Here is a 21,842-nt window from a genome sequence, read left to right as displayed (position 1 = left end):
ATTCCCCCTGCCCTCCTCCCTCCACCCTCTTCATCCCCCTCCTCCCTCCACCCTCTTCATCCCCCTCCTCCCCCCTCCTCCAACCACAACCACCGTGAAACATCAAGATCATTTGCATGGAATGAAAAATCCCCAAAATTTGTTTTAACGATTTTATTTCTTGGCTGTAATTCGAAGTCACACCTTGAAATGTATTGATGAAGATTGCTTTACCGACCTAGCGAGGCGGAGGTGAGTATTTAGCATTTAGGGCCCGGATACAGTTTCACTTTCACTGTCCAATGGTTTTTCAGCTATTGCCGTAAATCTGCATTTATTAGAAGCCCGCAAGACCATCAATTCCACGAGAACTTTATGGGGATTTTTTTTATGACATGTCACATAGTATACTTTCGTTGCCATGGCTACATCATCAATATTTGTTGTTGTTGTTTTTTCCCCCTCTACTATTGTTTTCGTACAGATCTAGCAATCAGTGCACCGTATGAAGAGAGCGGTGCTGTTTATATCTACAATGGAAGGAAAGGAGACAAAATCAAAACAATGCCATCTCAGGTTCACTTTATGCAAAGTTTTTTGTCTTTTCTTCTGATAAACTTTCCTAAGAAAATCTCATTCTAAATGTTGTCGATATGCAATGTTCAATTACCATTGATTTATTATTTTGACGGCACATATTTGCACTTCGATTCGACATATGCATTACCGTTATTGAAAATGTTCTCTGCCAGGTGTGCAACTTTCTTCTCGGAAACCACCGCGTGTATATTGTCCAATGTTTATCATTCATGTTCCTGTATATCCAATATAGTGTCTATCTTCGGTCACATGACAATCTTGCTATTTCATGGGATCAATACGTATCACCTGCCTACCTACCCCTTGCTCCTCTACTACCCCACCCCGTCCCCCACAACACACACACGTCCTCCAACTCTACCCCATGCACTCTCATTGGTTAATAATGTGATGTGTGTACTTATAACACATGAATATTCAATTGTAGGTATTACAAACATTTTAGCGTTGTATGCATTCCTATATAGTAAATTTAGTAATGCCCATGGATCATAATATTTTATAAAGCGACTTTGTTTTTGTTTTTTATCTCGGTATTTTGAGGTATTATCTTTCAATTGTTATATTTAAACATAACAACACACTATAACAACAACTATTGTTTGCTTTTGTTGTTCTTTTCTCGGTATTTTGAGGTGTTATCATGTCAATTGTTATATTTAAACATAACAACACACTATAACAACAGCTATTGTTTGCTTTTGTTTTTTTTTTCTCGGTATTTTGAGGTGTTATCATGTCAATTGTTATATTTAAACATAACAACACACTATAACAATAACCATTGTTTGCTTTTGTTGTCAGGTTTTGCGTCCTTCTGACTTCGATGTTCCTATGGAACGCTTTGGTTTTGCTTTGTCTGCTAACCGAGACGCTGATAAAAATCTGTACCCAGGTGAGATATAAATGTAACATTTTTCTATTATTCTTATCTTTATTCACTATTTACATAGTTTGACTTGATTACGTTGAAGGTTAAAAGCCCAATTTTACAAAAAGACTACAATGAAACTATATATTGTCTATTCCTCTGAGTGATTGGGATACTGCTACCTCCACCCATCCCTCCTCCCGACCCCCCCCCCACCTCCCCAATCACCCACCCTTCCCATGGCTACACCATCACTTATCAATTACAAACATATTCATGATTAAATATTCATGCAGAGTATGTTTAAACATTTATTCAGAGTATGTTTAAATATTCATAGCTTTATTCTTTTCTATTTTCCTTTTCCTTTTTTATTTTTATTTTATTTTTCTGCAGATTTATTGGTTGGATCCTACCAATCAGATACTGTCGTTTTAATTAGGTGATTATTTATGTTTACTTTATTAATAGAGATTTACATGAAATCGACGACTTATAAGTTCATTGAAGGTGTAGTCTACCCGATGAATCTTTCTAACCCTGAGGTCCGAGCACCCTTACAGGTTCAGTGTAACTGTTGGCGGGGGGGGGGGTCCGTGCGGACAAAGGGATCCGCAGGTCAAGCCCTATATCGTATCATGATTTGATAAACTCATTAAAACCAGTACCAATACACTCCACCTTGAGTGTAGTCCATAACAATCATCTTGGATTTAAAGCAATTATTTTACGACGCTTAGCAATCACATGAATATAGGAACAGCCGTATATTTTAAGTCATTCTGGTTTGTATTCTAAAATAATAATAATAATAATAATAATAATAATAATATAAAAAGACATGGTCAAACATTTAAACGCTATTTTAATTTAATTAAAATATAACTTTAATTAATTGCACGTATCTCTAGTTTATTCCAGTATATCTCTTATTCATTTAAAACATATCTTTAAATCCTATTATTGTTTTTTTAATTATTTTATATAGTAACCCTTGTAGTTCTTTTTCACATTTTTTAGGTACTAAATTATCGCTATTTCATTCAAAGTGTATTAAATCAATCAAAAATGATATTTTGAATTAATAAATAGAAAATTTAATGACTTACCCTACAGTGGAACGTCTTGTAGACTTCCCAGAACCGACAGCAATCTAATCAAATTAATTGTGGATTCGTTTTGCTAATTTTGATGATCAGTTGCGATGCGAAAACTGCGGACTGCTCCTGTAATGCTCGTGATGCGGGGTGGGGGGGGGGGGGGCGGGGAGGGTCGTCATATAAGACATTGGGTGGATTCATTTGCCGGGCAGCACATTCACTAGAACACATTTTGTGATAATGTTAACACAGAATGCAATGTTGGTTTAGTCTTTGAGATATAATATTAATTAATTACAGCAATCACTTTTCGGACGATTTTTTGGGTGCTATTAGTCTATCTCCTTTCCTTCTTTCCATCACATTGTCATCATACAGGACAAAGCCAGTGATTCGACCATTCATCACAGTGACATTTGATTCAGTAAGAGTTAACTTGACTGGTCGAAACGTAGTTTGGGGAGGCAGATTAGTCAGTGGGTAAGTAATAACTGATATCAGGGCATATTAATTGGTATTGTACCCCCTGTGTAGTAGTCTAACCAGTGGGAAGAGAGTGGGGGGGGGGGAGACAACGGCTTGGGCGCCACAAATTCTTCTGATTCCTGGTAACGTTTTTTCAGATGTTCATATTACTTGCCACACTTCATCGAACTATCAACCCACTATCCACCCAACGATTATTACCCCATCCAAGTTTAGTACTTCTGCAACTACATGAATTGCCAGTATACTTGTTGAAGTATTGATACTTGTAATCTTCAAAGTTTCTAACTACAAAATAAATGATTTATTTTTTATATTTAATTATAGGTTTGGAGGCCAGGTTTGCATGAATTATACTGGACTAGGTACCAAGGATTCTTATGGCAAGTATCATCGTTCAAGCTATGTTAATTAGGAAACTTTACATTTTGGGTTGAATTTTGCCAGAGACTAAGTGGTACTTTGGCTGCATGGATAAGATAAATGAAGACATACAGTATGAAACTATCGCAGCAGAACTAGGGAATGAAATTATAGCAAAACGGAGAGAAAAATTCATGACTGGCTTTATTCCCTTGTTGAATTAAAACCATGAACAACCCGCTGGGGATAGGAGTATATTTGCACATGTTAACCTATATGTACCTTTACTTACCTATATGTACCTATACTTACCTATATGTACCTATACTTATACCTATATGTACCTATACTTATACCTATGTGTACCTATACTTACCTATATGTACTTATATACTTACCTATGCGTACGTATATTTATAACTATATGTACCTATACTTATACCTATATTTACCTATACTTATACCTATATGTACCCATACTTATACCTATGTGTACCTATACTTACCTATATGTACCTATACTTACCTATATGTACCTATACTTATACCTATATTTACCTATACTTATACCTATATGTACCTATACTTATACCTATGTGTACCTATACTTACCTATATGTACTTATATACTTACCTATGCGTATACGTATATTTATAACTATATGTACCTATACTTACCTATATGTACCAATACTTACCTGTATGTACCTATACTTGTACCTGTATGTACCTATACTTATACCTGTATGTGCCTATACTTACCTACATGAACCTATACTTACCTATATGTACCTATACTTACCTATATGTACCTATACTTATACCTATATTTACCTATACTTATACCTATATGTACCTATACTTATACCTATGTGTACCTATACTTACCTATATGTACTTATATACTTACCTATGCGTATACGTATATTTATAACTATATGTACCTATACTTACCTATATGTACCTATACTTACCTATATGTACCTATACTTATACCTGTATGTGCCTATACTTACATATATGTACCTATACTTACCTATATTTACCTGTACTTACCTATATGTACCTTTACCTACCTACATGGACCTATACTTACCAATATTTACCTACATACACATCTTTTGACGTACATGCGTTCGTGGAATAAAGTGACCCGGGCACGAGCGTATAGGGTCCGAAGTGTGAGTACGAATACTGAATACAAAGCCATGCCACGAGTGACATGACGTTGTCCTCCTTCACACTTGTTTTATTTTCTGGTTTCATTTCTGGGTTTTTCATTTTCTTTTTCTTTCTCTTATTCCATTTTTCCCTTTTACGTAAATACCAAGTTATGTAATAACAATGTCATCATCAATTTTGTAAAATTTGTAATATGTTAAGATCAGTCTCTAACACCTATACATGAAGATATAAGAGAGTTAAACTTAAACGGAACTTAAAACTGATTAAGAGTACAAAGTCATGAGTACTCGGATACGAATAAGACTATATGGACTCGAATTCTACACACACAAAGAATCCCGTCTCTTTACATTTGACTTTCATATCTGTTTTTTTTTAATATTCATTAAGAAATTTATATTAATAATAATTAATAATTAATTTTAATTAATATTTTGCTTATAACTTGCAGTGTTTAATATCATATTGACAATGGAAGCTGAGAAGCAGATATCGAGGGCGGAGTTTTACACTGACGCCTCAACGAGTATGCGGGTGCTTCGGTATAATGACACCAGATTTCGCAAAGCTACTACACTCAAATGTGAGAGCTTTAATGCTTTTCTAAAGGTAAGCTGTCTTCTTATATTGCTTCAAGAATTAATTTTAAAACTTTGATTTGCGATGTATATATATTCTATGCATGATCCTGCATTATTCTATGAAATAAAATATATAACATAATTTGGCACCTGAGTCCGCCAATATCGATCCATTACAAAAGTGATATTGCACCCCCCCCCCCCCACACATACACACCCTTTGATCTTTGATAATGAATATATTGTTCTTCATTTTTTAATATGTTAATGATAATTAACAACAGTATATATATTGAATTACTCTGAACTAATTCTTATGACCACAGGATCAACTTGTAGATAAAGTTTCACCGATCACAATCAGTGTTAGCAGTGAGGTCGTGCAGGATATTGACAATTTACCTCCGGGGGAAATACCCCATGTTCTTGACGTCTACACCAAGAGCAAAGATGCGCAGGTAAGCATTGTAGAATTACTGACTGTCTAGTTATATATAAAATATATTAAATATATTAATTCGAAAATAGAATTACAAAATAAGTATGTACACAAAGGAACACTAGAACGCTAGAATTTGAACGTGGGCACAGGTTTCTGTTTGAATCGATGATACCGCATGAATGGAAACCATCGTGTAAAATAAGTTAGGAAAAATATATAAAATATTAAGGGAAGGAGTTTTTCGAATTTGTAAAGCATTAATATATTTATGGTGTACCATTGAAATGCACACGTTAGGACGGTCAACTACATCAAATTTGATCATTCCATCAATTAATCGATATTGCCTTTTTCGCCTCTAGATTCCTATATTCTTCGACTGTCTCAATCCTGCATGCTCACCAAATTTGATAACATCCGTGAAAAGGTATTTTACAGCTTGTCTTGTCTATATATATATATATATATATATATATATATATATATATATATATATATATATAGTATAGATAAAAAATATATATATACTTTCTATAATTAGGTCTAACTGCAAGGTTGTGCCAATAACTACTTTTGAAGTTGTGTGTGAGATTGGAAAGGGGATGTTACACTCCCATGTCATTACACCATATAACCACCCACTACCCCACCCACCCACCCACCCCATCCCACCTCATCCCACGTGGCGTTGTTGCACTGATCAAGTTTTAGACTTGATCAACTTCAGTATGAGAGAGAACATTCACACATTTCCGGGATGTCTCATTAAGTGATACAATTTTTCCTTAGCTGTTGGGAGAGGAGAGGGAGGGAAGGAAGGGGGAGGGGACCGAATATTCATCATACACATCGCTTTCATCTAAGTTACTGATGGTTGTCGGTTATATTTCTTCTTTTAGCAGGTACTCATAGCTTTTACCTTGATTTTCATTTTCAGCGATCAACCTATTTTATTTTTTGGCGATGATACCGAGGTGGTCTTGACGGTTACCGTGAGGAATACCGCTGATGAGGCCTTTGGTGCTCATCTGTATGCCCTTTTACCAGATGAGGCCAAATTCCTGTCATTTCGTACCACCAAATCAGTAAGACAAAACAAAAACAAAAAAGCTCATCATTGGTTTAGTATTTGAAAGGTTAAGGTGCTGTCAAAATATTAAGATCTTTCTGGGAATACATTATTTCAAGAAAATGATGAATTGTTCAAATAATACATATACATGTTGACAATTTTACAACAAAGAATCCTTGAAGTGAGGAATTCAATATTTTGCTGTAAGATGACAAAATGATTATTTTATCAAATGTCATCAATTGAACGATAGGCAGCAGACATCTTAAATTAATCATTCAATATGCATCACCTTTTCAACATTTATTCAAATAAAATAGAAATATAATACTCTCGCATCAGAATATCATCTTTTCAACATTTTGTAGCAGAAACGATAACTTGAAGCAAAATTGCAGGGGAAAAAATCTTAATTTTTTTCACGGCACCTTATAAAACCAGTAATATTGTGAATGGTGAGTCATTCTGTGTTTAATGCGAGTCAATTCCACTATCGGTGTAGATCTGTGGACTCGATTTGAGTAGGTGCAAATCAGTGAGAAAGTTCTAATGAAAATCTGTTCAAAGATCATTTAACGAAAATTATAAGGGGTTAGTATCGACTGATTGTGTTTGCAGTGTATCGTTCCTAGAAGTATTTGTATTATCATCATCATCATAATCATTATCATCATCATCATCATCATCATCATCATCATCATCATCATCATCATCATCATCATCATCATCATCATCATCATCATCATCATCATCATCATCATCATTATCATCATCTATATCATCAATATTATCATCATCATTATCAATATCATCATCATCATCGTCATCCTCATCATCATCATCATCTTATCATCATCATCATCATCAACATCATTATCATCATCTATATCATCAATATTATCATCATTATTATCAATATCATCATCATCATCATCGTCATCATCATCATCATCATCATCATCATCATCATCATCATCATCATCATCATCATCATCATCATCATCATCATCATCATCATCATCTATATCATCAATGTTATCATCATCATTATCAATATCATCATCATCATCATCATTATCATCATCATCATCATCATCATCATTATCATCATCATCATCATCATTATCATCATCTATATCATCAATATTATCATCATCATTATCAATATCATCATCATCATCATCATCGTCATCCTCATCATCATCATCATCATCAACATCATCATCATCATCATTATCATCATCTATATCATCAATATTATCATCATCATTATCAATATCATTATCATCATCGTCATCATCATCATCATCTATATCATCAATATTATCATTATCATCATTATCATCATCATCATCATCATCATCATCATCATTATCATCATCATCATCATCATCATCATCATTATCATCATCTATATCATCAATATTATCATCATCATTATCAATATCATCATCATCATCGTCATCATCATCATCATCATCTATATCATCAATATTATCATCATCATCATCATCATCAACATCATCATCATCATTATCATCATCTATATCATCAATATTATCATCATCATTATCAATATCATCATCATCATCGTCATCATCATCATCATCATCTTTATCATCAATATTATCATCATCATCATTATCAATATCATCATCATCATCATCGTTTTATTATTACTATTTTTTTTTTCTTTCCACGTAGGACCTCTCGATTGTGTGTGAAATTATGCACCAGGTTAGAAGTGTCGTTTGTGACATCGGAAATCCCCTACCAAGGACAACGGTAACCGAAGTTAATATTGTATTAATATTGTATTAAAATTGTAGTTATAGTCGTATTTCTACATAGGTTTCATATATTAACATGAGAATGACATGGGCTTGACCTAGCCCCCCTCCCCTTTCCCCTCTCAAAGAATACTTTATTTTTAATTTTTAAGAAAAATCACAGTAGATAGAGCCTGGTCAAGAAATCCGAACGACTTGATTCACTCTCAGTCTCCTGACATTAAGAAAACGTTATAGGTGGCATGGATGATCCGATACCCCTACCCCAACACCCCCCCCCCCCTACACACAGACACCCACAACACGAATACAGTATACATATCGAGAGTATTTTAACACCATAGAACAATACCTAATGTTCGTTCTGAACTATTAGCTCTTGAAAATTCTATGAATTAATTTTTCGCCCTCTGTATGAGCCCTAACAACCCGCATTACCCTCTTTTCTTATCATAACCCTCCCTCCACCCTCCCCCTCATTCCTTCTCCATTGTGGTACATGTATATTGTTATGCATTAATGAAGAATTTGCACTGTTTTTTGTTATACATTTATGCTTGCACCTAATTTCTTTCTTTTGTTGTAACCAACTCGTAGGATATTGTTTTCGAGCTGCATTTACAAATTTCGCCAGTACCCGGTGATAGAACACATCTCCCAATGGTCCTTATTGCAAACAGGTGTGTGTGAAGAAACAAAAAAAATCTGTTTAAAGTGGTTATAACGTGGAACAAATGGAAATAACCATTTGGCCGGTATATTTGAAATTCATTGAAAACTGAACATGTTTTGCTTAGATTATATTATTACTATAGCATCTTCCTAACACAAATTGTAAAAAAAAAATATTTAAAATGTGAGTAACACCTTGTAGAAAGATATTCATAAACATGCATACATTTGAGATCATTTTAGCAAATCAAGTTGTTGTCACTGTCTAGGCCATTCATGTTGTTGTTGTATATATATATATATATATATATATATATTATATATAAATATATATATATATATATATATAAATAAATAAATATAAATATATATATATATATATCTGATGCCGATTTCCCGTATCGCCAATCGACTCAGAGCCCGGGAATGAAACTTGTTCTGTCCGCTCCACATCCCCCCCCCCCCCCCCCTCTCTCTCTCTGCTTGTCATGTCTGTCTACAACCATGCATGCCGAAACATACTTACTTTTACTTTCACATTTAGTACATCTGAAGAAGATGCTGACACCCAAGGAGATAACAGAGTGACTCTAAGATGGGAATTGCAACCGAAAGTTGGCATCTTGCTTGACGGGTATAATAACTATGGATAAATTGCTAAAATGTGCTAGTTATGATTATGAACAACCGTATGTTAGTTCGAGTATGTCACACTTTGCGTGAATTATGGAATGTGCAGGATTTTAGACTAATAGTGTCCATCAGAGATTCCTCAAATGAAATGCTCAGTTATTGCAGTGGCTGCAGCTTGTCAAGTTTCGCGGAACTAGAAAGGACTGATGTGATAGCGCCCTCTGCTGATTTAGAGCGTGACTTGAGATCCCCATTCACTTTTCATTGGATAATTAACGTAAACGTTTTATTGTGAAGGAATGTCTGTTGATTAATTAGTTTTAAGAGAATAATGAAAATGAAAATATTCATACCTCTGTCTTATTATTATTTTTTTTTACTTTTTCAATTCCCTTTCTTTTTCTTTTTTCTTTCTTTTTTTTCCAGATCAACTAACATTGAACAAGTGATCTATAACGACACCGATGTTGCATTAAAGCTAACAGAAACTAATGACACGGATTCTGTTAAGGCCGACGAAGTTGTCCATACTTACTGGGTGAGTTTAGCTATATACACAAAAGACAAACATTTTTTTGTGAGTTTATGATGATATTTATTATAAGACAAAGCGAATAGTGGTCTCAGATATTCTTACCTAAGAACCATAGAACAATTAGAACAACATAAAAACAAGAAGAGCAGCCACCGATATGCAAAGAGTAGCCATTGATGTGCACAGATCATCCATTGATATATAAAGAGCAGCCACCGATATGCGAAGAGCAGCCATTGATGTACAAAGAGCATCCATAGATATATAAAGAGCAGCCACCGATATGCGAAGAGCAGCCATTGATGTACAAAGAGCATCCATAGATATATAAAGAGCAGCCATTGATGTACGAAGAGCAGCCATTGATGTACAAAGAGCATCCATAGATATATAAAGAGCAGCCATCGATGTACAAAGAGCATCCATCGATATATAAAGAGCAGCCATTTATGTACAAAGACCAGCCACTGATGCGGAAAGAACAATATTCAATATGCAACATTCAAAGATCTATAGTGCAACTACACCAGCATTATAAGGAGCAACAGATATACATGTTTGGATATAAACTTCTATGGTTCATTTATTTTAGTTGCTTTTCGACAAAGTTATAGATATCTGCAGACGTTTGGCGTAATTGGTTAGCTAATGATGATACTGGCTTAATTCAGGTCATTTTCCTAACTGTTCTTTATTGTTCATTGTTTTTGTTTTAATATCAACAATAAAAGCATGCAGAAAAAGATGTAATCTATCAACAAATATATCCGGCAGTTTCCCCAACCCCCCTCCCCCTCCCCCCTGCCCGTTTCTTTTCATTTATTTATCAACTTTGCTTTCTGATCTCATAGATCTCACAGTTTAATATGATTCTTCCTGTTTTTCGTTTTTTTTTCTCAAAATTCTTAATCAATATTGTATTTTTCTTTCTTTCTTCTTCTTCTCCCCTAAGGTTCAAAATTTAGGTCCGGCAACGATTTCTTCGGCCATGTTAGAAGTCAGTTGGCCGATGAAAACTCTAAGTGGCCGACATCTCCTCTCTTTAACGAGAGTAAACATTAACAACGGACAAGAGTGTATCACAGAAGATCTCGAAAATGTGAGTGGCAGTCATTTTAATTGTACTCCTCTCTACAGGAACAACTCCACCACCACTCCCCCCCCCCCCCACCCTATATGTGCCTCTAGAACTTTCATGTAACTTCATGCTTAATTTGCTCACCCCCCCCCCACACACACACACACAGACACAAACGCGACGCAATAAAAAATATCAAATCGTATGCTCGTCATTGGTTTACGGTGACGTCATTGTCAAAATCCTTCCGAATGTTACTAATTATAAGATTTCATTTGTCCACGACCTATGGCGCGCCATTTGTTCCACCTTGCGTGTAGTCGCATTCGTTGATGTAAAAAGATTTCGCGTTGTTGTAATATCACTGTAAAAAATGTCTGTGATATAACAGCTTTACGCCGTTCATCTACTAAAATTAATCATGTTGTTAAAAAAAATTGTTGTCCATTTACAAAATGTATTGTAACAACATTTTCTGTATATGGGAACAAAATGTTCATAACAATACATCAACTGCTGTGTCAAAACAAAAGCATCAGGCTCGATCCACGTTTTCATTATGCGGTCGAAGTGACCGCGAAAACGTTACACCAAATCTTGCATCATAAAACGAGAACCGTATTTTACATGTTGTTGGAATGATAGAAAGTAGCATATACGTTTAGTCTTACGCAATCAACGAGTTTTTTTCCGAAATAGTAAAGTTAACAACTGTGTCGCAAAGTTGTAGATGACCTTTGTACACTACTTACAGTTGAATGACGCTGGGCGCGCGCACCGAAGGTCCGAAACCGCTGTAATTACGGTAAGTTATGATTTCAAAGCTTTGTAGTCCTTTTTAATCTAACATGAGTGCAATTATAGTGAATTGAGTCATATGAAACTGTTACTTTTTACGTAAGCATTCATTAAACGTTCGTTTGTTGGTTTGTTTGTTTTGAAATAAGCGGCAAAGCAAGTAGGCTAGGCCGACAGCACAGCTCTCTGTCGGTCCATTGTGTGCATACTAGCACAGGATGCCATGGCAGTTCTTTGTTAGGCGAGCATATACGATCGCTTACTTGTAGCATATCGTCGTAGCTGTTTTGACAGTCATACCAAACCTAAGCTTACATTCATTCTTTCGCGGTATCGTTTCTATTGGCTATGATATAACGCAGCCTAGACACTGGTCACCAATCAGTATCTGTGCTTTATTATATAACGTAGATTCTCTTAGGAAACTTCTTGATATCACTTTTACTGTTTAGTTTGAAGCCCCCGATCGGCTTACACTAAATCTTGGGGGAGTCGTGCAGTCCCGTCCTGAATCTTGGGGGAGTCGTGCAGTCCCCTATGGCACGCCAAATGTTAAAATTCAGAAATGAACAATCTAGGCTAGGTTTATGGTTAACAAACTCTGGTCTATCACTAAAATAGATCATCGATCAATAAAATTGTTTTTTTTTGTCTGATAAATCACGTTTTTGCAGTGATAAATCAGAATTTTACTAATACAACTTGTTTTGTTTTTCTCGCTGAATTTTGAAAACTAATTATTGGTCGGTAAAACCATTTGTTATTCCTTGTTCAATTCTGAAGGATGCTACTGCATGTAATGGGGAAACCCTGTATGTACTATGTGCCTGTCATTTGATGCCTTGGCGTATAAACACGATATCACAAGAACCAAAGATGTTTGAACTCGAAATTTAGTATTTATAGGTATGTTTGAGTGGGAGAGGGCTTAGGTGGAAGTTAACTATACAAAAAATTCCTGAAGGAAATTTCTTTGTAAAGGGGAATTGTGATAATTGCGAGCTAGAAAAAAATTACAGGCAAAGTCTACCTCCTAGCCCTCCTCCCCCCCCCCCCCCACCCATCCAGAACTGTGCCTGAGCTGCTAATTGCCCCTAGCCTACTTTAAGTATCATGAACAGTTGATGTTTGCACTGTTGTATGCTATACTAACCCGATCTTAGCATGAATGTGTTGATTGTGGGTGTTATGAATTATGCCAAACTGTAGCCTACTTACAGTATTAACTGATATGATTTGTCAACTGTCAATATATATGTAACCAAAAGTGTTTGTTTGTTTTCCTTTCATAGGATTGGCTTCAGCTAAACCTGAGATGGAATAGTCAGGGGCACCGGATTTGTAATGTATTGTTGGAGAGCCTGACCCATTTCCGAAAGGTTTTAATTTCCATATGTTTTACTTTCTTGCAGATGGTTACTTGTTCATGTGGTGTTCACTCTGATACTGCAGCTAGAAAGATGTGTCACTACAGGCTTAATCAAAATCAACCAAATTTTCAATTTACTTGTCATGAAGAAAGTGCAACAGAATTTTTGTAAGTTATTCAGCTTTGAAAAGTCACTTCTATCATGACCATAGAGAAGATGGTATTGAAACACTCATTTTATCTCTATCCTAAGACTATGATTGGTCTCACATATCTTTGCACTAGATCATCAGGTTTTGACTTTTTTTGTAGTAAAGTGCATCACGGTGACCACTGGATTCATCCAGAGTGCAAGAGTTTCACTTGCAGGCTACTCTTGCATAATTTCTGAATGAAATTGCTTTTAAAATTATAATCCATGGATCTTTATACTTTAAGATATTAATAAAAAATGCTTTTGTTTTTATGTAACAGGTTGCAATCCATTTCTTAGAAACAGAATGGCAATAACAGTTGATCGGGAACCTCTGCTGTATCCTACATCCATTACTGCTGTGTTGAAGATGTTGTTCATGAGCTACTATGTGTTCAACATATGCTATCCCATAGCTCGAGGTTCAAGCAACCATGGAATACATACAGAGGTACAGTTTAAACCTAGTTTCTTGACAGATTAACAAAGGAGGTGCATTCAAACTACAGTTCCTCCATCTTGTTGAGATCATGCAAGAAGAACTGCAAAGAAGAACTGTCAATGCCAACAAATGTTGTGCAACATTAAATGTTTTCATTAAACTACTAGTGCACCTGTCACGGCATGCAAATAACAACAGTTTATATATATTAAAATGGATACAAACTTTTACTTATATATATATATTTATATATAACTTTTATGTGAAGTTTAACTAATTTTGGGGATACTATTACCAAAATTGAATAAATTTAGTTTTTAAGCACTAGGATGTTTTTGGTAAACAAGGATAGATTGGACTCATGAAACTTTTTCAAATTATTCCCTACAGAATACTGTTCGAGATTGATCCAGGGAGAGGGTCTAGGGCAAAGAAATCTTACAGATGGTGTATAAATCCGAAAGTAACTTCTCTTTGTGAGCGGATGAAGGAAAGTAGAGAGTGATATATGCAGTGAATGTGGCCAAAAGTATTAAGCTACTTGAGCTAGCTGCATTTAATTTTGTTTTGTTTAATGCCGTATACTTTTTGTTAAATGATACCTCCATTTCAAAAGCGCTGAATCTGTGAACTATTCTGCTATAAATCACTAAATTTTACAGATTCATGTTACAATGTAACTTAAAGTTGATTTTTAAAATACTTAATAAACAATAAGGTAATCTGCTTGCTTCAGAAGTCTTTTAACCAAACATTGTATTTTCTTAAATACAAAATATGATTCTGTACAGAACAACCTCGTAGCTTTTTCAGTACAAGTTGGATGTAATTATATAAAAATATCCCAAATTTGAGCACTGTCAAGTAGATTTTCTGATTGTTCTATGTATTGGAAAGGGTTCATTTTATCAAAAAAATATCCCAGTGTGCCTGAGCATTTCAATGGAAGTTTCATCACTTTGACATTGACCATCAATCTAACTGTTTTCTTTTTTCTTTCTATTGATTTGGGAGTTGTTCTGATAGCAGTAAAGCTTATTTCCTAGGGTAGCAACTGTACTCATTCGAAACAAAGTATTTTTACTAGAAGAAATCCTTTTAAGTACTCTAAGCATATAAATAGTATTTGAGTTTCTTACTGTTAATAGCTTTTTGTTTCAGGTTCAGTTTCAATGCAACTTAAGTGGTTTCCAGGTTCATGTTATTGTTTTGTTTCTTATTTCTTTAGTATGTCATAGAATAGTATTTTTTAGTCGTTGCTCTTTCATTCTAGACACTATCTCTTTGTAAGAGTGCTAATTACAATGGACAGCAGTATCCTTGGTAGGTTCATAAGGTAAATTGACCCCCTGCTATTCAGCATTTATCAATCTTGCTTAAATAGTATTTTACCTTTGGGAGTCTAATATCATCAGGAAAGTCCAGATTAATATGCTGAAATAGTTTAGTAGTAGTATGATAATATCACTGTTTTTCAACGCACTGGTAGGCAAATTCACACTTTATCCCTGTTTTGGAATGATATCTAAACTGTTCATGTTAGTGTAATATATTGTTACATTGTTGTTTGCAGTGCTAATTCCACATTTGCTGTTTATGATATTCTAAAAGTTTAAAACACCTGTCAAGATTGCATGTTGGTAAATAAAGATATGTGTGTTTGGTAAATTTGACTCTCTCAATGTGTTCCTCTTGGTATAACGTTTATTTTTTCATCTAAATCTCTTTCATGTACAACAAATTCCTCTCTACAAAGGATTCGCCCAGGATCACAAATTACTTTACCAACATATAGCAGCTTCATTTGAATACATAACTTTTACTTTCAACCACAACTTTTTACTGTGTATACAAACTGTTATTTGGTAAATTAACGGAAACATTCTGTCTAGAAACGAAAAAAGTTCGACCAATATACAAAAAGTATTTTGAATTTTACATCACTTTTTCCATGTTGCCACATAAAATTCTACCTGAATAAATAGAAATGAATCTGTTTCTACACAAACCGTAGTTGTGCATTTACAGTTGCTGTTGTACACTGATGAAAAAACAGATGGAAACTAATTGACAGCTTTTCTTTTGTAAATATACAGAGAAATTTTTTACAGTGTATCATAACACGTGTATGAAAACTTGTAATACGTCTATGTCAAGTCATTAAAAGTCTAGGTAAACTCATTATCCTTTTAGGTAAACCCATTATACGCCCATGTAAACTAATCATACGGCTAAGCAAAGTCATTATAAGTGTATTTAAAGTCATTGTACGTCTATACAAAGTCATTATAAGTATTATAAGTATAAGTATAATATAGTCATTACAATTCTTGTATGCATTGATGTTAAAACATTAAATATTCTAGTAATCCCATTATATGATGTAAAACAGTTACGGGTCATAATAGCTTCATGGCTTAGTTAATTCATTAAGTAAGGTGAACTGTAGTTACGGAGTTAATTAACTTTGTTGCGTAAAGTTATTATACAATGAAAAGTCAACTTTCTCGACGACTTCATCAATAATTAAAGGTTATTGAGAGAGATTCAAATGAATTGGATTTTCTTCTTATAGCCTCATATTGACACATGCACTTTTCACACCAGTATTAATCACATCTGAAAAGATGTTTTCTTTTTAATATTTTGAAATAAAAGTTGACTACAGAGACGTATGGAATATACATACATTATAATTATATATGATACACTAATATGACATAGAATCGAAAAAAATGACCATAAAATACCAACAAAAAGAAGGATATTTTAGCAATTTTGATAATTGCTCTTCTTTTTCGTAGATGCAAGATGAAGCAACAATATCAAAAGAAGAGAGTCGGGCAAGGAGATCTGTAATTGAGGAGGTCGAAGAAGATGACAATAGTGGTGTACCTAGTAAGGTAGTTGTCGATTGCTCTAAGGGTCACAGTGGGTGTGTCAACATAACCTGTAACCTTGGCAACATAGACAAAGATGGAACTAATATTATCCTGACGATTGAATCGAGGCTAATGTTAGAAAGCTTGCTAAAGGTCAGTGGTTTTATGGAACCCTTTTGTTATTAATATCATCATTATTATTATTATTTTGCCTGTGCTGTCAGGGGTGGATTTGCCTACCGGTTAACTGGCTTGGAACCGGTACGTCGCTCTATCCTTGCGCAGAAGGAGTCGCCATGGTGAGGCGACGAAAGTGCCGATATCCTATCGGTCGTGAAAGCTTCTAATTCATGCGAAGCAACAAACATGATCCGATTTCAGTGTTTCTGAGCCCCAATTCCACCTGTTGGATCACTGAGCTGGTATCAATTTATGCCCCTGTCCGCTCCTGCGCGCTTGCATGGCTTAAGCTAAATGTAAACCGACGCCCCCCCCCCCCCCCGTGATGATGGATAAATTAGTGGGGGATGCAAGGGTAGATCACGAAAAGCGATACTGCAGAGCATTTGCATACCCGTACAATAAAACGCATCGCATCGATATGCAAATTCTTTGTGATTTTTTTGACAATGTTTAAAATAGAAAGGGAATAGCGATCTTAGGTACCATATTTATATTGGACCACAACGCTAAGAAAAACCATAGCCTATGCAAAGATTATAGCAAATACAAACGCAAATCAGATATTTGTTTTAAGGAATTTCTGTTAATTATGATTGTATATGTTTCCACACATTGTTCCTTTGTTTATACATTTGATTATTTCATTTTCATACAGGATAACGAACCAGCAGAATGGGAGATAATATCGATGGCTCGATTAACCGTTCAAAGTATACCGTACATAACTCAGCCAACTAAAACACCGGAGGAAGTTAAAACGGTAAGCAATATGCCGTATAGGCCTTAACTATGAACGTACATATAGCTATAAATAATCGTACACTATATTCATACTTGATTAATAATCACTAATAAAGTATCACAGAAATGCATATCACCAATGAGACCAGCTTGGTCCAACCATTCACCACTTTCACAATTGGGTAGAGCCCAGGTGGTGCCATGGTGTCGAATTTCCCTGTAAGCTGCAGAATATATTTTCTTTTTTATATTTCTTGTTCTCGCCTATATCGATTAAAAAACTATAGGTCATGAAAGCAAAATTTACTCTCACATTCTATGGAACGTTTTCTTCACGTTTTACTTTTAGCAATTATTAGTAATAAATTCCCTTGAACCACCCACCCCTCCCCGGGCTCATGCACCTATATCTATATACATGTGGTTGGAGAGAATGTTACTTGTGCATAGTTCTACACCAATTTTCATCTTTTTATCAATATTTGTTTTCTTCACTAAACCAAGTTTCCTAGGATTTGGAACGAACTTCCCCCTGAGACCAGGAATTTGCTCTTGTGTGGTTCTTACCAGTCATTTGTGTGCAATATTAAGGAACATTTCTTAGCTTTATCACATGTGTAATTTGTCAATTTTAATTCCTATATTTCTTATGGCTTTATTTGTGAATATTATATATTTATTTCAGTTCCAAGTCTCTTATTGTAAGGGTGTACAGACCTCCGGGCTACAGGAATTTAGTTTCCTTTGGTACATCCTGATCCGCTTTGTGTTTTCGTACTTTGTTGTTTGTATACTGCTTTTTGCTTTTTTGGATCAAATATATAATGAAATGAAATGAAAAAAGTCATCTTATAAACTTTCTATCGTCCTCCTTCAGTTATCATTGCGGACAATACCACTAACGTTCTTGGACACAACACCTGTCCCCCTATGGGTTATCATAGTATCTGTGGTAGTCGGCAGTCTCTTTTTGGTTATACTTATCTTCATCCTCTATAAAGTAAGTTTTTCTTATCAATTATTATCCACCCCCCCCCCCACCCCACGCCGTTTTGTGTCTCATCTATGATATCTGTTGCACTCTGCGTGATCAGATTCATTGAACCCTTTGATTGCCAGGAAAAAAAGTAGCAACTGACAATTTGGCGGATTATAGACATACTCCCCTGCAGATCATGTCTCCGGCATCATTAACCCCCCACCCCCCACCCCCACCTCATCCTACTACGCCCACTACCCATCCCCCTATCCCTTCAAGCATCTTCACTCTTTAGTTCGAAATACCCATGGTATTTCTTTCTTAAACTTGCTTTGGTGTAATTCAGCCGAAGAGGGTTGGTGGGGGGGGGGGGGGGATTTCAAAAGGAATTAATTTTTTAGATATATTTTACATTGCCATATTGAACTAACTACATAATAAACATATTTTTATGATAGTCTTCGAAATTTTCTTTATAATTACTCGGTCAGTTTCTGTTCACTGATTATATGATGTTGTTTTTCATGTTGTTTGTTCATCTATTTGCTTGTTTGTTTGTTGTTCTCCAATAAACTGCAAAGAAGATATATCATGTCTTTAAGTAAAACAATAACATTATAACATACTAACATCTTTCTCTGCATTTTTAGTGCGGATTCTTTCAGAGGAATAAAATAGACTTGGAAGAATTGAAGCGATCGTACGCAGGACAGAGGGAAGCAGACAATGAAGATATGTTGATTGACGCAACCATCGAGTAAGCGAACTACACATGAGATTGTAGCTGCAGGAACACACAATTCGTTTGGTGGTTAAAGGTTTGCTGTATTAGACCCCAACTATAGCACGCTAACATGGAAAAGTTTCTTGAGATTACGTAATCGACCTGCCTTGGTCGTAAAATGACCTCTTTTTACCAATTAGTCTGCAACGCCTGCCACATATTTTTTCTTGTATGAGGGAATTTGTGTGAACGCATATATAATTAACTATACTGTAAACGTAAACATATTTCCACACAAAGAGCCTGGTGGTGTTAAGTAGCTATGCAGTGTAATATTAGAGCCTGAGGTGGCAGGTCGATTGCGTAATTACAAAACATTCCTAGCTACAGCGTGCCGAGCCAATAAAAGCAGATCTTTAAACTGCGCATGATCATATGTGTTCATTGCTGAATTGTCATTTCGTTAATTATGTTTTATCTCTGTTTTGACAATCACGAGGATTTTGCGCAATCTCTATATAAGATTATAAAAGTACAAAATTGTTCTTGTTGTATTCTTAACAATAAAAGAGAAGAAATCTCCATCATTCCGTCTCACAAGATGACTATTTGGTAAATAATTACCTTTTTAGGCTAAACGATGCAGTAGAGACCGTTAATAACACTGTTTTATACTTCGGGTGTGTTTCTATATAGCACTTTTATCTTATGCGAAATTTCCCTTCAACCATCCACGGCTCATCAATTAAAGCGGCTGGGAAACATACTATTTTGCGTAGACCATTATAGGTCAGTTCATTGGATGCAATACAAAACTAATCTAACTGTAAATATGAGGATTTTTGGTTCCTCAAATAGCTTGTTTAGAATTAATGACGATATTTTCTAAGGACAACTTGTGTTGGGAGAGATCAGGGAGAGCTCTGTGGGTTATATGAAGCTTTTAAAAAAATGTTTTTGTTGAGTTTATAAACATTACAATTAACTGATGAAAGCAATGGGTTTGCTCCCATGAGTTAACGTCATCACCAAGTAAGCCTCACATGTGCATTCTTGAGCTATAGGTGAAAAATTAGGTTGACGTGAAAACTTGTGTTAATAACTACTTTGATGGGGGGGGGGGTGGTTGATAAAGGGGGGTACACATACGTATTTTATAATTTATATACACATACGAAAGTTTTATAATTTTATATTATATGATTTATACATTTTGTGCAATTGTGTCATATATACTTCGTTGAGAATTATCAAAACAATAGATTTTCTCACATACATAACGCAATTAAACTGTACTTTTAACTTCAATTTTGATATTTGTTAGAAAAAATGATAAATTTAGCTAACTTCATCAATAAGACGACGGTACCTTATTTTGTATTGATTTTATTTTTAAATAATGACTTTGTAAAGTTTTTAACAACGCAATATCATTCCAACTATTTTCCCTATCTTTTCACATTATGAACATGTGATGTCGTTTCTCACTTATTCTATATACTTAATTTTAAAAATAAGTGAAAGTCGAGATCATAGATGAATAGATAACAAATTTTTCCTTTTGTCAAATAGATAGTTATTCGTATATAACCTATGAACTCGTTGTTATTATTATTTGTTTTTATCTAGGGGTTACCATATTCTGGTTCAACTTTTAGTCATGTCTCAAATCAACGTCGGGTTAATTTGTCGAAAGATAAATAATAACCTACGAATACCTATCGGAAAACTGCATTTTTTGCGTTTAATTTGGCACGAATTAGTGGCGCAATACTAAAACACAACACCTAGATTAAAAGCGAAAGTATATTCAAATGAAATAACAAAATATTGCAAACTGATCAGGCGTGTGAGACAGTAAATCAAGTCGTTATGGATCACTTTAGTAAACCATTAATTCTAAAAACATTCAATTGGTTAGTTGAATTTATGATCATCTGTCCATAAGTTTGTTAATATTACATGCTTTGATGGAAAACGGTGGTGTTGTTTATAAGTCAACTCAAAATACGTGATTCGTGATTACTATTCCATGTATTGCTTCATCGATGCAACAAGGTCATTGTCCCGTAACTACTACACAAGAATATCCAGGCAGTTCCCTGGAAATATGTAAAAGTTTAAACAGCTTTAGTGTGTGGGTT

The 21,842-nt window shown here is 34.9% G+C and overlaps 1 protein-coding gene and 1 long non-coding RNA gene across 2 annotated transcripts in view; both read left to right on the top strand.

Annotated features, from left to right (window-relative positions):
• Positions 1-21,292, top strand: part of LOC139958409 (integrin alpha-8-like) — a 34,669-nt gene extending 13,377 nt beyond the window's left edge. The window contains exons 12-29 of the mRNA XM_071955472.1: positions 464-555; positions 1,384-1,474; positions 1,847-1,892; positions 2,929-3,030; positions 3,364-3,419; positions 5,036-5,193; positions 5,492-5,623; positions 5,970-6,034; positions 6,545-6,692; positions 8,384-8,464; positions 9,067-9,149; positions 9,686-9,775; positions 10,201-10,312; positions 11,262-11,408; positions 16,994-17,224; positions 17,910-18,014; positions 18,873-18,995; positions 19,625-21,292. Of these exons, the coding sequence (XP_071811573.1) occupies positions 464-555; positions 1,384-1,474; positions 1,847-1,892; positions 2,929-3,030; positions 3,364-3,419; positions 5,036-5,193; positions 5,492-5,623; positions 5,970-6,034; positions 6,545-6,692; positions 8,384-8,464; positions 9,067-9,149; positions 9,686-9,775; positions 10,201-10,312; positions 11,262-11,408; positions 16,994-17,224; positions 17,910-18,014; positions 18,873-18,995; positions 19,625-19,735 (1,973 nt within the window). The 3' untranslated portion in view covers positions 19,736-21,292. The remainder of the gene's footprint in view (positions 1-463; positions 556-1,383; positions 1,475-1,846; positions 1,893-2,928; positions 3,031-3,363; positions 3,420-5,035; positions 5,194-5,491; positions 5,624-5,969; positions 6,035-6,544; positions 6,693-8,383; positions 8,465-9,066; positions 9,150-9,685; positions 9,776-10,200; positions 10,313-11,261; positions 11,409-16,993; positions 17,225-17,909; positions 18,015-18,872; positions 18,996-19,624) is intronic.
• On the top strand, positions 11,516-16,303 carry LOC139958411 (uncharacterized). Its single transcript, XR_011789780.1, has 4 exons — positions 11,516-12,192; positions 13,598-13,722; positions 14,029-14,198; positions 14,580-16,303. It is a non-coding gene; the product is annotated as an uncharacterized lncRNA (long non-coding RNA).
• Positions 21,293-21,842: the final 550 nt, after the last annotated feature.

The sequence above is a fragment of the Apostichopus japonicus genome, chromosome 18 (genome assembly GCF_037975245.1).
Source record: "Apostichopus japonicus isolate 1M-3 chromosome 18, ASM3797524v1, whole genome shotgun sequence".
NCBI classification, from domain to species: Eukaryota; Metazoa; Echinodermata; class Holothuroidea; order Aspidochirotida; family Stichopodidae; genus Apostichopus; species Apostichopus japonicus.
The sequence above is the reverse complement of the archived record's forward strand: the minus strand, read 5'-3'. Positions and strand labels throughout refer to the sequence as shown.